Source organism: Strix uralensis, chromosome 6 (assembly GCF_047716275.1).
Source record: "Strix uralensis isolate ZFMK-TIS-50842 chromosome 6, bStrUra1, whole genome shotgun sequence".
NCBI lineage: Eukaryota > Metazoa > Chordata > Aves > Strigiformes > Strigidae > Strix > Strix uralensis.
Genome location: NC_133977.1, coordinates 39,387,475 through 39,405,598, shown reverse-complemented (window position 1 = coordinate 39,405,598; position 18,124 = coordinate 39,387,475). Strand labels below are relative to the sequence as shown.

The 18,124-nt window shown below is 39.9% G+C and overlaps 1 protein-coding gene across 1 annotated transcript in view; it reads left to right on the top strand.

Moving 5' to 3' along the window:
- Positions 1-18,124, top strand: part of LOC141945495 (von Willebrand factor D and EGF domain-containing protein-like) — a 188,259-nt gene that overhangs the window by 85,792 nt on the left and 84,343 nt on the right. Inside the window, exons 12-13 of the mRNA XM_074873778.1 lie at positions 16,115-16,251; positions 17,344-17,505. Of these exons, the coding sequence (XP_074729879.1) occupies positions 16,115-16,251; positions 17,344-17,505 (299 nt within the window). The remainder of the gene's footprint in view (positions 1-16,114; positions 16,252-17,343; positions 17,506-18,124) is intronic.

Sequence of the window (18,124 nt, the reverse complement as noted above, 5' to 3'; positions counted from 1 at the left end):
AGGTATGCTCTCTTAACACATCCCAAATGTGGGGAAAGGCTTCTTCTACAATGCTTAGGCTGATGGACATTATTCTGTATTTAGGACAGGTAAAGATCCTATCTAGGGTCAGTCGCCATGGCTTAGCTGAGATATCCAAATCTCCTTCCAGCCCCAGGAGCTCAGCAGCACATCTGATACCCCAATGCATTTACTAGCTGGGATGAGATGGGATTATTCACGTGCTTCACAATAAACATGTCTTCAGTGCACTTACTTAAAGCAGTTAAAATATATCCTGACATTTAGTTTTTGTTAATGGCAGGATATATTTGCAGGATCATTTCCTGAATATGGAGGAATTCATTCTCTTTCACACAGAGAACAACTGACATCAGTGACTGAAAAGCAAGTTGAGCAATTTCGCAGTAATTGTCCCATATATAATTCAATGTTTAACTTCATTTCCCTGTGATCCGGTCAGATTAAGGAGGTTGCTTAGGCCAGATTTTTAAATTTTATTTTATTTTGCTATGGTTGAAAACCCTCGGATTAGAGGAAAATATCTTCCATGTGACCTTTCAAGTGAAAGTTAATGGCACCTTGTCTTCTTGCTGTGACATCAAATATAAACAAGGACAGAGTACAGACCACGGCTTGAGATTGCACAGGGAGGTGAGAAGTGGAGAACAAACATACATCAGCTGTGGCAAACACAGTGTAAGCCATTACTAGTCCCCAGTCTGACTGCTTCGTCCGTCTCTCACTGCCTTTGCTTCACTTTTCTCCAGTTGAGGAAAATGTGGTCATTGGCCTTTGCTTCAAATCACTTCTCCTTTGGGAATCTGGTTTATTAGAGTTCACAATACATCAGATTATTGCCTCCAGTTTCCCAAAGAGTCACTAGTATCCTGACTCCCTCCAACAGACTCCAGCTCCCTCCAAACACCACTCACCTGGAAACCCCACTGCTCCGCTGCTCTGGGGCTCCCGGGTGATGTCCACTGAGCAAGAGCTGCTCTGCAGAGACTGAGTTTTTAGCACAAGCATCTCCATGCTTAGCCTTGTCTTTGGGGGGAGCAAGCTTGGCGTTGGACCCTCGAAAGAGCTGCACTGTTATAGTTTAAATTTCTCTTCATGTTTATGCTGCTCCATTTGCTGGGGGTGAGTTTGTTAGTGTTGTGACAAAATTAACATTGACAGCTTCAGCAGTTTTCCTAACACAAGGCAGAAGGCCCTTTTCCAAAATTCCCATGCAGTTTTCCCAACATTTCAAGGGCAACATTTGATTTAAAATGTGAATGGCCCTTGTTCTCTCTATCACACTGCATACAAACAACATTATCTTAGCTGCACCCAAGGACTTGTATTTTTTTTTTAACTAGTACCTGTAAAATATTTTCTGTGGATGTAAACTTTACGTACAAATATTATTTTTTATTTAAGAAAACCTACAGAACACATTAATAATAGCTAGTCAAGGAGAAGAATGCTTTCTAGCTAAGTAAAGCAAGCTCAGAAGAGAAAGCATTAAATAAAAATGTAGTAGAAATTGCCATTTTGAGCCACTAGTGTTTATTTTTCTCTTGAGGAAATGGTAGTGGCATAACTCTCTGATGTGCAGGGTATGTCTTCCCAAGGGGGCACCTGACCCAGGGAACATTTTGAACTCATTTTTCTTTTTCCCACCATACCAGTGAGATTATATGCTGCCCTCTCATCAACAGCTGTCCATCTCCAGAGGTGTAAGACAACAGTTGCTCATGGTATATTCCACACCATGAACATACACTGGGAACTTACTTGTTTGTACAGAAGAAAAATGAATAATAAAATCAAAATGTCACAACAGACTGTTATTAAGGCTACTGGAATTAACTTTAATCACTAAAATCTTCTCTGCAAAAGATTTATTTTCTTCTATTTGTAGTCTATCTACCAGCTTGTACAGGGTAAAACCTTGAACATTCAGTAGGGTTCACGGGGATAGACCCCTCAGCCCATGGAAGCCTCTGAGCTCTTTTATGCATGAAAATTAGGATCTTAAAGAAGAACTGCTGCTTACCAAATGTCCTTGTAGACTCTAAAACTCCTTAACAATTCATTGTGTGTTCCACATCCTAAAGAAAATATTTATTCAAAATATTTTACTATCTGTTTTTCATTAAAATGAAAAAAAAAAAAACAAAAAAACAAACCAGCTGCTTAAGCAAATATAACTTAAAAACAATTTGTCCACATACTAATGAAAAAAATCCATTAACATTTTGGAGAGTTTTTTTGTTAAAGAAGGGATCCTCCTTCATATAAAAACCTAGGGTTTGTTTGCGTGGATTTTGTTTGGATATTTTTTCCCCCAAATGAAGACACTAAAAATAAAGAGGATCCATTTCCTGACCAAATTTACCTAAGACATCACAGTATTTACAAATGGGAACAACAGTGATCAGGACAGTTGCAAATACCTGCTGTAACACAGGTTCCAGAAATGCCAAAACACTTTGGAAAATATACCTTTGAATCCATTAATTGTTATCACTTGCCTCTTCCCAAAGCATGTTGCCAGAATAGTCCTCAGTTTCTCCATGTGATGGGTGAGTGGGAGGCAGTATGAATTTCCCCCGATGTCAGTGGTAACAGTTTGAAGATTGTCGTCACAACAGTCCCTTTAAAGAGAAAGGCTTCCTTTAGTTTGGAGAACATAACGTTGAAAATTAACTTCTCAGCATGTTCCATGGATACTTGCCAAGATTTTCGTGAAGACCAGTGATTAAAGCTATTTTTATCTTACACTAATTTCTGATTATTTGAACTTATGTCTGTGCAACAAGATTTGAATGCTATTTCTGCATACGTAGTATGTACCTGTGACCTGTATGTCAGAAAACACCTTTTCACCTAAGTACAGACAGAGGCCCATAATCCTTAAAAATAACAGACTCAAAATTTGTCCACAGCTTCTCATTTACTCCAGAAGGTTTATGATTGTCTTTCTTACAACAGCCCAAATTCAGACCTTTGCACCCTGGACTGTAGTGTTTTTGGAAAGCAGTGGTCTGCAGGGTGGTCAAAAACACAAGGCTCTGAATCCAGTCCCCTGGAGTAACCTTCTCCAGCTCTAGATCCCTTGGAGAAACATTTGAAGTGGTATTATCTCCTTATGGGAGGGCCAGTAATTTAACGTGGACAATTTGGTTTTAATTCTTGATACCAGACATAAAAGCATTCTTGATAAAGAAGAAATTAAGGATGTGTCTTCTGGTACCCATTCCTCCTCCTCTCCCAGATGTCCTGTACAAGTTAATGCTGAATCTCAGAATCACAGAATCGTCTAGGTTGGAAAAGACCTTGAAGATCATCCAGTCCAACCATTAGCCTAACATTGACAGTTCTCAACTATACCACATGCCTAAGCGCTATGTCAACCCGCCTCTTAAACACCTCCAGGGATGGGGACTCCACCACCTCCCTGGGCAGACTATTCCAACACCTGACTACCCGTTCTGTAAAGAAATGCTTCCTAATATCCAGTCTAAACCTTCCCTGGCACAACTTGAGGCTATTACCTCTTGTCCTATCACTTATTACTTGGTTAAAGAGGCTCATCCGCAGCTCTCTGCAACCTCCTTTCAGGTAGTTGTAGAGGGCGATGAGGTCTCCTCTCAACCTCCTCTTCTCCAGACTAAACACCCCCAGTTCCCTCAGCCACTCCTCGTACGACATGTGCTCCAGACCCTTCACCAGCTTTGTTGCCCTTCTCTGGACACGCTCGAGTCATTCAATATCCTTTTGTAGTGAGGGGCCCAAAACTGAACACAGTCATCGAGGTGCAGCCTCACCAGTGCTGAGTACAGGGGCAAGATCACTTCCCTGTCCCTGCTGGCCATGCTATTTCTGATACAAGCCAGGATGCCATTGGCCTTCTTGGCCACCTGGGCACACTGCTGGCTCATGTTTAGCTGGCTGTCAATCAACACCCCCAGGTCCCTCTCTGACTGGCAGCTCTCCAGCCACTCCTCCCCAAGCCTGTAGCACTGCTGGGGATTGTTGTGGCCCAAGTGCAGCACCTGGCCTTTGGCCTTATTGAACCTCATACAGTTGGCCTTAGCCCATCACTCCAGCCTGTCCAGGTCTCTCTGCAGAGCCTCCCTACCCTCGAGCAGATCAACACTCCCACCCAACTTGGTGTCACCTGCAAATTTACTGAAGGTGCACTCGATCCCCTCGTCTAAATCATCAATAAAGATGTTAAACAGGAGTGGCCCCAAAACCGAGCCCTGGGGGACACCACTCGTGACCGGCTGCCAACTGGATTTAACTCCGTTCACCACAACTCTTTGGGCCCGGCCATCCAGCCAGTTTTTTACCCAGCAAAGCGTGCTATCATCCAAACCTCGAGCAGCCAGTTTCACCAGGAGAATGCTGTGGGAAACTGTGTCAAAGGCCTTACTGAAGTCAAGGTAAACTACATCCACAGTCTTTCCCTCATCCAGTAAGCAGGCCACCCTGTCATAGAAGGAGATCAGGTTTGTCAGGCAGGACCTGCCTTTCATAAACCCGTGCTGACTGGGCCTGATCATCTGGTTGTCCTGCATGTGTTCTATGATGGTACTCAGGATGAGCTGCTCAAACACCAGTACATGCTGGGAGGGTGACAGCTCAGACAGCCACCCTGGGTGGATCCACACCAGAACCCGGCAGTGAACAGGACTATTCTGTACTACTGGTACAGAGATAATGGGATGGAGAAACATTTGAAGTTCAAGCTGATTTTGAGCAAAATTGAGAAAAAAATATTCCAGAAAAATTAAAACAAAACCAAGGTAACAACTGGCATTCTTAATTGGCAGAACCTTTTCCTTTGTCTTTGGTATAACTGTAGAGAAGCTAAGAGAAGACTTCGCAGAAGAAGTTGGTTTCAGCCATTAACTCTTTCATTAACTATGCAGAAGGAAAAGTACTGTCACAGTCTAGAGTGAATCAATGTGATGAACTGCAATGAGCTCCATGTATTACAGACTATTTATGAATTCATTTATAAGTGATCTAAAATATTCTTTCTTTAGATACAGAAATACAGAAACTGTGAATCTATAAAATACCTGATCTTGTAAATGCAATATAAAGCAGATCTATACATCCAGTCAGAGGTCAGATCCCCTACAAGGAGAAATAAAGTCTTAGTTCTGGCATGCCAGTCACTCCAACATTATAATACTTAGAAAAGGTCAGCTAGTTAATTGGTTATAGACATACAAGAAAAGTATTAGTGTGAGCTTCACCCTTAGCTGTTCATGATTTTTTAGTTTCATTCACAACATTTTCAAGGATATTTGCTTGGTATTACATTTCATAGGCAGAAATGTTCTACATAGACATCAAAGAATCATCGAATCATAGAAATGTTTAGGTTGGAAAAGACCTTCAAGATCATTAAGTCCAACCATTAACCCAGCACTGCCAAGTCCACCACTAAACCATGTCACTAAGCATCACATCTACACGTCTTTTAAACACCTCCAGGGATGGTGACTCAACCACTTCCCTGGGCAGTGTGTTCCAATGCTTGAAAACCCTTTTGGTGAAGAAATTTTTCCTGATATCCAATCTAAACCTCCCCTGGTGCAACTTGAGGCCATTTCCTTATGTCCTATTGCTCGTTACTGGGGAGAAGAGACCAACACCCACCTCACTACACCCTCCTTTCGGGTAGCTGTAGAGAGCAATAAGGTCTCCCCTGAGCCTCCTTTTCTCCAGGCTAAACAACCCCTCCAGGCAAAACAGGTTGTTTACAAGGTATGCATGTGATGTAACACCAGAACTGAAGTCCTGTTGACATCACTAAAGCCAAGATTTCACACCAGAAAAGGCTATTACAGATGAAGAATTAAGATCAATCTCAGAAATAAAGCTGCGTGTTCCAACAGAAACAGCTTGAGCCCTGTAACCAGCAGCTCAGGCACCCTGACCCAGCTGGAAGCATGCAGGGAATCAGCGCTGTACACAGGCAGGATAAGCCTTTGGGCTTTTGTACTAATAAACAGAGGTTCTGTAGGAAGGGAAGAAAAGGTGGAGAAATTAAGAACTGAATTAGGTTTCTGCAGGACATGTAAAACTGCTGCCTCTTTCACTTTCTTTTTAAAAAGAAAGACTGAAGGAACAGGAGAATGTATGTTGATTTTGGAAATGCTAACTCTTAAATGCCGTTGTTAGGAAAAAATTATTTTCCCGGAGAAGTTACATGAGTAATGAAGGAGAAGGCAACTCCTTTTACTGGCCATATATTTTCCCATTAGCTCCAAAACAAATCTCCATCTAATTTTCTCATGGTAGAATTATAGATGTGAATTAAAACTCCCCCAAGATCAAGGAGGCCATCAACATAATTCAAATATCTTTTCCAAGGTCACCCAATCTCAGCTACACTGCCGATACATAATGAAGTATTCCGCCACTGGTTTTGACCAGTACACAAAAAGATGGCCGTGCAGTATTTTTAGGGATCAGAATGCAACACATAATATATTTGGAATAATTTTAAATGAAAACATGTAGAAAGAGAGAAGATATAAAGTGTGGCTTGCAGACCGACTTACTCCTCTGCTCTGCCTGACTCCAACAGGAGCAGTCCAGGTGGCCAGAGCTATAATTATCCTCACATGAAAACTGCAATTTGGAGTTGAAAGGCACCTCTGAAATTTGGCAATTCTCCAGAAGCTTAGACTTTCTTAATGTTGCTTAACATTTCATAAATCCCCCCCCCAACACCTGTATAAGGTGCTTAAAATGTCATTACCACCTGTAATTAAATGCAGAATCCAATTACTGTAGATAGCAAATCAGGTTGGTGCTTACCATTTGTATATATTGACCATGCTGCTTATTAAAAAAAAAAAAAATCAGGACTAGTAAAGCACACATAGAGGGATGTAATATGTAGATTGCATGAAGCTCTAAAGAGCAATTACTAGATAAAAGGTAATGAGGAATAATAAGGACAAATGAGTTTCGATGAAGTAATGACACTTGAAGTTTAAATTTCTGTGTGGAAAGTTCTGGAAAAAAATATCCAACGAAAAACTCAGAGAGAGCAAAAATGATGGTGAGAAGGTGAGAAGTTAACGCTTACTGAACACGCTTACAGATATCCAATTTTCATATCAATCAATTTCAGTAGCGTTACTAAAAGAAGTTCTGTGAATGCCAGCTGCTTTTCCAAAGCAGTGAACCGCAACCACACAGGTCCCTCAGACCCACCTGCAGCAGCAGTTACATGAATTGCACTCTGTTACCTTTAGAATGATTATATAGACCTTTCTGAATTTATCATACTGCTTTGGGCTGAGACTTGATCATGTGCTCTAATTAAATAATATTAATTAAAGCACCAATTATTTCAAAAAATAAATTATACTGAGCAAAAATATGGGGTCAACTATTACTGTTCCTCAGGTGGGGTCTTCCAAATGAAGATTATTCTTCCATAGGGGAGAGACAACTCAGAGCTTTAATCAGGCCAGTCATGCAAGTTGAGGATGAAACATGTATTATAGGTATCTCATCAGTTATGTAATTGTATTTTATTTTTAAGCTTAATTCCCATTTTCAAGGACAAAACATGAGGGAGAAATTTAAAGAAAAGATTTAAATAGTTTCAAGATCCTCAGATGAAAGGGAACAGAGTATTTCAGTTCTTTACATCAAACATCTGCTTTGAAGATGTTGTATGGGAACATACTGGCTTTGAAATAAATATGTTTCTCCCAGTTCTATCAGTTCAGTGGTCTTTACATTCCAGATGATGGTGCCATAATGATTATTTAAGGGCTGTTATTCTGTCAAGTAAATGGATACTTTTTGGCACATGCAATATGTGTTTTGCCAACATGATACATCACGACAGGGCAGACAAAGCCGTTAGGGTGTACTGGGTCAATAGAAGCTCTCCATGCATGAATTAGACCATACCAAGTGAAAAATGCATACTAGACTTTTCAAAGAAAAAACGGTTAATTTCTTAAATCACCAGGAATCTACAAAGAAACATACTACTCACTGTATGTGAGGCTACTGCCTCTGTCTGTGATGAGCCTGTGGTGCTGGTGTGACCAGGCCTTCCAGGGAGAATTACATTTTATAAGGGTCTCAGAAATAGAGTTACCTGAAATCGTGGAATTTCTGTCTGATCCTCTTCACAGGAATTAATCAGGTTTTCAAATTTTTTTTAATTAGGAAACAAAGGAAAAACACAACCAAGCTTTTTGCTACTATGACAAAACACTTTACATGATAGTGAGGATGCAATTTAACAATTAATTGTATCAATTTTTTCAAAATTGGATTTCAAATAAAGAGTCAAACATGCTTGTGAAAACAGCAAGCACCATACTTACTATTCTTAAACTTTTCTGGCTAAAACAGAGTGCTATTACTATTTAAAAAAAAAAAAAAATTATAAAAGGACATTATTCTTTAAAAAGCCTTTTTCTTTTCAAATAGTAAGTCATTGGGCTTAATTCTCTTTTTCATTATAATACTTCCACTGACTTTGGTGGACATAGTATTAACAATGTCATAGTTACTATTACTTTGATGAAGTTTATATTATCAAGAAAAAATAAGGTCTCTTTTCACAAATGTTCTTTTCTTTTTCCTTTTTTTCTCAGATTAATTATTGTCTTTTCCATTCCACAATGTTGAGTTTTCCTATCTAACCAACTGAGGCAGTTTTGAAAATTTCCTATGCTTATGCCCCCCATGTTCCCTCAAGTATGTACTTGTTCACTTGACAACTGATAGACAGTGAGGCAGTGTTATTGTATAATAGTTTAGAAGTTAACTCAACTGTTTCTATTAAGTACATTTTTCTTCAGTAATAATTTCTGTAAAGCAGAGAGCACTTCATGCAGCTCTCTGTATACTGTTGCAACATAAACCACACTTTAATAGGCTGCTTTCATTCTGCTGGGATTGCATTCTTTACACAGAGCTTAAAGGTATTAAGAATATACTCTTATTTCCTTCAAACTGACATTAAAGAAGTTGCACTAAGATATCAATACTTTGTAAAATAAGTTCTATATAACTTGAAAATGAAAACCTTTCTTTTGAGACCTGTTATCTCCATTTAATATAAATTTTTTCCTCAGCTTACTGGATAATATTGGAAAATAGATAAAGAATAAATATGAAAATACATATTATGCAATTCAAGATATTACTGTTTTCAGTTATTCATCTTTTTCCTAGTTAAACCAATTTATTATTTAATACTGAATGCAAACTGGAAAAAAAAATCTTTTAAATGTTTATTTACAAAACACACTGTTTCTTTCTCTTGGACATCTACAGAGAAGTGGTCCTCAACTGGGTGAGCTATGAATCCTAATAATAATCGCATGTTATATGAATAAAATTATTCTACAGTGTCTACAGATCTGGGCCATAAAAATTTACACCAATATAGTCTTTTCAGGATAAAAACAATGGTGGCATTAGTGGTCATAATTACAAGAGGCATAATGAATAAATATCAAGGCTTTGAGATTACTCATCAAAACATACATTTTTGAATATAGGACTTCTCTGCTTTTAAAATATCACTCATGTTTTTAGAATAAATGTAGACCTCTAACCACAAAAATTTTAGTAAGAAATACAAAATTCATAAAAGAAACATAGTTACCAATCAAAAGAAGAAAAATATTGTGAACCTAACCTACCATTGATGCATCCTGACACCTACGTACTCCATTTCATATTGATGGAGACAGATTTTTCCCAGTCACATAAAACATATTTGTGGGTAATTCTCAGGGATTGACAAGCTTCATGCTAGTTTTGAAGCTTTTCTTCTTTTTTATATAGCAATCTTAGTTTACTTTTTGATGGTGAAGATGTAATGAACATGCATCTGAAAAGGCAAACATCAATACCAGCCTTAATCTACTGTTTTAACTCCCAGTTCTTTCCATTCAAAGCACAGACCTGGCTGAGTGGGAAGAGGGCTATTAGCTTGATAGTTACAAAGTCAATAGAAACCGAATTTTAAAAGGATATCAAATCCTCATGATAAGGGACATGGAAGGTTGCATGCTCAGTGATCCATACTATTCCCTGCAAATCAGATCAGGGAGATTAGTCTTCTGGTGATTAGTTTATTTGCTTTAATGCAAAGCAGTGAAAGCAGTTCAGTGAAACTGTAGCTAAACAAAACCATTTTCTGAAGTATATAGAATTAAATGCCAGAAAAGTTTACAAAATTGTATGTCTGATTTAAACTGACCAAAGCCAGACACTCCAGATGCATACCTATAATGTCTTTACATCAGGTTGTTTGCAGGCACTGCAGGAAATTTCAGCCTTAAATCTTGTTAAATACAAAACAAAACAAAAAGCCCTGAACAAACCACCTCCTCCCCAAATACTCACACACATACACACATGATAAATGACAAATTCATGACAGTTTATGAGCTATAGAATTAAAACCTGCAAGACATTAAAAGGTCTGATTTAAACTGACCAAAGCCAAAAATTCAGAGCAATCCTATAACACCTTTATATCATGCTTTATGTTGTGTAAAGAACCCACAATCTACCAGTAGAGAATGTTCAAACAACTGTGATTAAAAACCTAAGTGTAACAACCAGTAATTCAGTAATTGTAAATAAAATTACTAAAAACAGCCAACTGGATACTAGTGTGGACATAAGGACCGTGATGAAACCCATGAGCACCCTCGTGTCCAAATTCCTTTGAGTGGCATCACTGCAGTCATTCACAGGGAGCCACAAGGTCCCGCCAGGGGTTCTGCCCTGAAGTGCCTTCGAGGGACTGAAGCTGAGACCTGCTTTCGTATGCCAGTAAGCACCATGAATGCACAACCAGAGCTGACATTTTACCACCCACCAAGGCCATCTAGAAAAGAGGCAATATTCTACAGTTAACAGTGCACTTCTCTTCCTTTCTATTGCTAAAGTAAATTGCTAGCAAGCCTTTCAAAAATAGAAGGATCAGATAAACATAAAATGTCATAATGAGATTTCTAAAGCAAAAATAATCTACCATATTGTTGCAGCACATGGATGCTTTCAGTGTGAAATTGAGCCAGTCCATTTCTCACATGCAGTGAGTACTTGCAAAACACTTTTCTCATACTCTCCCAGTGCTCAGTTCTACAATCCATACGGGGTATCAGAGACACTCAAAGCTGAAAACCAGATTCACTCCATGTCAGCTAAAGCTCATAGGTCTGTAGTTTGGTAGTATGACAAACTCTGGTCTTTTGAGAACTGGTTTTGTAAGCAGCGACAAACACAGTCTTCATTAGAAGCCAAGGAAGCCACTGATGCACAAAATGCCTGGCAAACAGCATATAGATGCTAATACTTTTTCTTAGGGAGGATTTTCAAATGAGCTTTGGGTTACAGATGGCATGAGTTCCAGAATAATGCATTCAATAATTGTGTATATGATTGTCGTAATAACCCTACATAGAAAAGACAGAAATACAGTATCTGTGCAGGTATTTGAAAGGAGGCAAATTCCGACGTGCTCTGTCCAAGCTGTGAGATAACAAAGCACCAATCTTCTCTGATCCAGAAACCTTATAGCTGCAGTAGCCAGATATCCACAGCCATGCCAGCAAGCTCTGGCACAGGAACTTGCTTAACCAGCTATATGATTTCAAGGGTAGGGCGTCTGCACAATGTGGGCAATTTTCTTTTGCACTTCAACAAAGCTGTGACCATACCCAGCGCTTATGATCTGGTTCCTGATTTGCTTTTCATGACTTAGGTTGCTTATTTATCATCCTGATCAAGAAAAGCAGGGCAGTCCATTTCCTTCTCTTTATTTGAACAAAATTCTTGCCAGTTTTAATTTCAGGTCTGCTGCTCCAGCCCAAAGTTTCATGTGTAGCTTTCAAACACTGCAGAAGAATGTTTATTTGTGCTAGGATGTTTTTCTAATCAAAAGTGGAAACCCAGCATGAACCATATCTACCTGTCAGTAAGACTTCAGTAAGTGTGGTTTTGCAAGATTCTTGATTTTGTGTCAACTGTCTCCATTTTACTTCTATATCTGTGCATACTTATTATGTACATAACACACTACAACTAATATTTATAAAACCAATTGTGTATTTATGCAAGGAGGGTTTAAGTCTATTATGTAGCCTGTGCTCCACGTCAGGTTTGACCCATGTATATGCTTACTGGAAGAAACCTTGCTGTCAGCACTGTCAGTAGCTCTGAACTTACTATTCTTTCCTGCAAATTCCTACTGGGGGTAAAGCAGAGGAACTGGGAGGGTCCCTGTCTCACAATGCTAGCACTGCAAACCAAACCGGATGGATCCCTTACTTCTGTTTAATCACATGGGGTCTGGAGCCTTTCAGATGCAACCTTCAACTCCAGAGTTCTCTCTCCTTTATATTCCAAGACAGTTTCATTAAAACCCAAGATTTTTTAACTTTTTTTACCCAACATCTCCTGCTATTCATCAGTGCTCTACCAGATGCATTTCAGGTGTGTTTACTTGGTGTGCGTGCAGACCAGGCATTAGAAATTCATCAGGGTGCCCAGGCAGTGGATGTCAACACACAGTTCCTTAAATCCTCCTCGATAACAAGACTGCACCCTGCCACCCATCTAAGCCCCAGGTGCTACCCTGAGCTTCAGTTTTTTAATCTACCAGTAAGAGTCAAAGTACATTTTGACCTATAGGCTATACAAAGAAAAGAAAGTCCTGTCCTGGATTTTGTTATATTTTAGCATTCACACTCATGAACATATATTATTAATGTTCAAACAGATCACTTTTCACAAGCTTGTTCCATGCACTGCCTGATTTCCCGCAGATTTCTCTCCTACCTCTAACTTGCCCCTGCACAGACACCAGACATCCATCCCAGGCCTCCACGACCTCCACTTTCTCTGGATATCTGCACTTTTGCCCTTACTCTCACCTTTGTGATATTTCCCAGCTCTTTCCTTTGCTCCTGTCTTTCTCCCCTCCAGTCTTCCGCTGAACTACTTGCAGCTCTCTTCCTAAGGTTTTTCAGGCTCTCCAATATTTCCTTCTCACGTCTCCACCTCTCTGGCACGCGAGTGTATACTGTGCACAAGCTTATTAACTACCCATCCACTAACACGCGGAGCGACGAACAACAGCCGAACCTTGATTGTGTTTCCCCCAGCGAGAGCAGGATCTGCATGGGTGAGTACCCAGCTACCGACTGTCATGAGACTTTTTCAGAGTTAATGTCATTGAGATTTCACCTTCCATGTCTGGTTGAAACTGGCTAATATATGATAAAACTAGAAGACGGAGGGAAAGATGGACAGAAAACCAGATTAAAAACAAATGTCTAAAGTTCCTACACCCATTAAATGTGATACCTCATTTTAAAAAACAGTTAGATAAGAATAATGACCATATTCAAAAATTATGTACTGCCTATACTGAGATCTAAGGTCTGAATTCTAGTATCCATTTGTTTAAAAAGGAGCCATTATAATTACTTTAATTTTCCATCAGACTTTCACCCTCTTCTTACTCTCCTCCCAACATCCCCTATGAAAAGCCTTGGTAAAAATCTGCATGGGAACTCCACCACCTCCTCAGTATCACATTTCAGCTGGCCAGAAATAAAGGAATAGAGCATTAAATTAAATATGGTCTCTCTCACAACCGTGCTGTGTATTCCTCCCTTTAGAGTGCTCCCAGCTGAAGATGGCTTGACACAGCCAGCTGAGGCAACAGAAAAAAGCCCACTTGAACACCATCTCAGTCCCCTCCTTCTCCACCTTCATCAGACTACAGAAAACACAAGGCACATTTTTCTTCCATGAACGTTTTACCCCTTTCACCAGAAAAAGAAATTTCATTTTCATCCTGATTAACTCACAACATGGCAAATCTTGAGAGAAGATATCCAAAGCCTATATGGCAACATATTTCCTCCAGATTTAGATCAGTTTAAAGATGTTGTAAAAAAGTGTGTACAGAATGGTTTGAGACAAATAAATACAAAATGCTGTGCTGATTCCATCAGTCATTTCAAAAAGCATTGAGGCTGGATAATCTTGCCCTGGTCCTGACACGATGGTGTCACAGTAGTGTCAGGATGCTCATAAAAATGTAAGGAAAACCTTGGGGAAGCACGCGGGGCTCATCAACAAGCAACCAGCGTGAGACTGCCTTCCTGGGAGAGGAACAGCTGCAGGAGCACACTCCCATGCCTCACCCCTTCCCAGGCTATGAGATCTTACCTCGCCCACAAAAGCCTCAAAATCTGCAATGGAAATGTTAATGTAGTCTGAGCTACCTCAGTACTAGTGGGGCTAACTATTAAAATCTCATGAAAAACATAATGAAGCTTTTTTTTTTTTTTAATTTTTATGCGCTAACCACAGAAGAAGGCAATTTATCAAAACCGATCACTACATCTGACTAATAGTTTTGTACATTACAGGAATCTACAACTAACTGATGAATGCTGACAAGTTGCAAACCATTTCTCTTCTTGTAAATATTGCAAAGAGTCCAACAGCGCTGCTAATACTGCTGCAATAAAATCAATAAAAGAAAAGAAAAAGCTAAAAGCATTTCAGAAGTACAGAAAGAGTATTTTCACTATTTTTCGCATTTATGTTGCTTTCCTTCCTTTCTCTGGAAAAATGAGAGTCACGCAGCTATGTTGTTATAGGTTGCAATCTGGTGGGATCGCAGTGTTTAAACTGCATTCATCCTAGTTACAGCTTAAATGGAAGAGTCCTAAAGGAACAGTGAGGTACTGGGGAAGGTTGTCATCTCAGCTCAGGGTATTTGGCCCCTTGAATCAGAGCTGAACCGATATACTATTAAAATATTAGGTACCACAGAGCTTCTATTTTAGATAAGCTACAGCTCAAAGAAAATTGATGGGCAATATTGTTTTGCTAGAGCAGTGGTGATGGGGCAGGGAAGAGGAAAAGCTAAACAGCCTCTCCCCACCATGTAACAGGGAAATCGGCTTGCACTGCACTGTGCTGGTGCATGGCGTGCCTCCAAGGGCTCTTGGTCATGCCCCTGCTGTTAAGTATTGCTCAGGAAACAAGAAGCAAATTTTCTGCTTTGTGTTGTTACCATAGTGGCTTCTCCTAACCGTTAGAACTACAAATATTATCAACAAAAATACTAAACCATGATCCTGGCTGCTGCTGTTGACATAGGATATTAGAGACCTTCTGAGTGTTGTGCTATGCAAGTGCCAATGCAAATATCTGCCCAATTATATTTTTTCTAGAGATGTGAATTCTGCTATCTAATGAACTTGCATTTTCACTCTGTAAAAATAACCCCAATATGAAGCAATGAGCAATTTTAAATGGTGAATACCTAAAGTAGAACAGAACACAAATGAAACTTTACCTGAGAATCATAAAACATTTTAAAAACAGTAACGGGTAAAATTCAACCTTGTAAGGAGGGCAGCACAGGCTGTACATCACTTAAGCTCCACTTAAGGCCTCAAAATAGGATTTAAGTGAAACTTAGCTGGTGCATGACATTTGTGCTTACACTGTGCAGAGCTGAGTGCCACCCATTAATGACTTAACCCTCACAAGAAAGCATTCCTTTGAGGATCATTACTTTTATTGCCCCATAGCTTTTGAAAAAAAAGACTCTTTTGCACTGCTGTTTTGCATTATGAGGAGCCTGGTGGCATGGTCATCTTCACCTGCTTCCACTTCTCATTCTCATGCTTCTCTATGCTGTGGCATGACACCCTGTCCTCTTAGCTGTGCCCCCATCCTGTTACCTGGGTCAACAGAAGTATTACCATGGGCGACCTTTTAACACAAAGCCACAGGTTCAGTTAATTGATTCCATGAGCCATATAACACTCACTGAGATTTCTTGCAGTCCTGAGTGCATGGGGCAATTATTCATTGGAGATTTGATGCTTCCTATTTTGACAACTGCTGCTCCTCTTTTCAAGAGAAATTCACAGGGAGGCAAGGAAGACCTCAAGGAAAAGTATTAAACTGAAACAACCAGGAACAACAACAAAATCTCTCATAAGCCACAACAGAACCGCATGTAAGTGCTACTCTTCAAAACTTTATATCTATCTCACCCTTTCAGAGCAAGCTTTGGAAATCACAGGCTTAGAGAACGGGGGTCTCTGCGATGTCCGTGCCGCGGACTGCACCAGGATCCGGGTGTTTGGCCTCGGCTTCAAAGAGTCACCCAACCTGCACTGCGAGATCACCAGATTAATTGTAAGCAACTTCCCATAGGCTTGTAAAATATTAATGATACACTCAAAATTTGACACATTTATATTAAAGTCTTTTACCCTGAACTGTGTTGAATGCCATCATCTCTCACTGCCACAGTGGGGTGCAAATACATTCAAACCCTCTTGTCAATATGTTTGCTACGAGTGAGGGGAGCTGAAGAAGCTTAGACCTTTCCAGGACTGGTTCCTTGGAAATACACTGCTATGTGATCCTGCTAATTTTCTCTGTGGGGTTTTGTTTAACTCTTCTTTGGTTCAGCTGCACTGTAGTCTGGTGAAGCCTGAAATCACAATATTATTTCCCATTTTGTGCATCTGGAATCGGTACGCTTGGTTGTTTTCCTAAACACATTTGAATGCTAAGTTTTGTGGTTAAATATAAGGCTTCCTCATCATAGTTACAGAGGCTCTTATTTGAATTTTCTTAGTCACAGTTCGATACCAAATCAGAAGTTTTAATGAGTATTAAACCCATCTCTTGCTAACACTATAATTTTATTATAAACAACTATACACAGGCAATGTTAGGACTGAATTATTTGGTGTATCAGCATACTCAGATATGAAGTGTGCATACTGAGATATGAAGTGTTTGATTCGTCTCATAAATCCACCTCATAAAAGACGTTCAGCCTGATTCCCATTCAGTGCTAACATGCTAATGAGGCACAGCTGAGATTTGCCTACCATGCCCGCCCAGGGCTCTGCAGGCTCTTAACAAGCAGTGATGTCTTGTGCAGCTGATCTAGATAAGTAGCTGACATGGCCTTCAAGGAGCAACGAGCTGGCTGCTGAGCTCCAGGAGCAAAGCTGCTCCACCACCTTACCCTGTCTCATCCCAGCTGCTTACCCCAAGCACAGACCACAGCACTTCCTAAATCAATAGACCACTTGCATGCATAGATGAGCATGGCTTGCTCTTTACTGTGGCTATAGCAACAGCATAATTTCTTTTAAATAAGCCATCTGGAAATGCCTTATATTATTAATTAGGAATATAAACATATGTTGACAACTGGAATTTCTTTATATGAGCCTTCAGTTTCTGCACTCTCCTTCTGTTTTACTGTAGCATCTCAATGGCGAATGGATATCAAGAGAACAAGAAACCACAAAAGCAGATTTTCTCAGCTCTGAGGCTGTTGACTGCCAGATTCCTCTCCTAAACATTACAGAGACAGAGGCTGTGCACTTTGTGGCTGGTGATGAGCCGTTCGCAAGATGGCAAGTGAAAGTAGGAATTTCTTATATTTCTAAGAAATTATTTAGGAGAAAAATCAGTTGTCACGGTAAATTAAAATGCAAAGCAAATTTTCTTCCCTTCAGAAATGAAAATGCATGTAGAAATACTCACATTAGTGTCATGTAGGGGGAAAAAAAAAACCCACCAACCAAAACAATACGAGTTTAAAATAGGTGTCTTTGTAGACAATCCAAAAGTGCAAATTACAATCACTTATCTGAGTAATCACCTGAGATTGATGCAGTCGTACTAATCAATTGTTCATCATTAGTATTTCATTTCTGGAAACCCCAGCTCAAACTCCTGATTAGGCAGCAAGTATAGATTAGACAGCTTTGACTCCCTGTTTGCAAGACTGATGCTTGGGCAGTGCAGGAGCAGAGCATTGGCTGGCTCCTGGGCAGCAGGTGAGGGCTGGCACAGTGTGAGCAGGGATGGCACAGTCATGGTCACGATCTTGTCGTGAACGACTGCAGGAAGAAACAGGTGCACTATCTACTCATACTGGGTTCTCTGCTTCAGTTTTAGCCCCTTTTATTCACAAAATGATACCTACTTTCTAAATGTTTCCAGGAAACCAGTGCCTTATTGACCCTGTGCTTGCTACCCT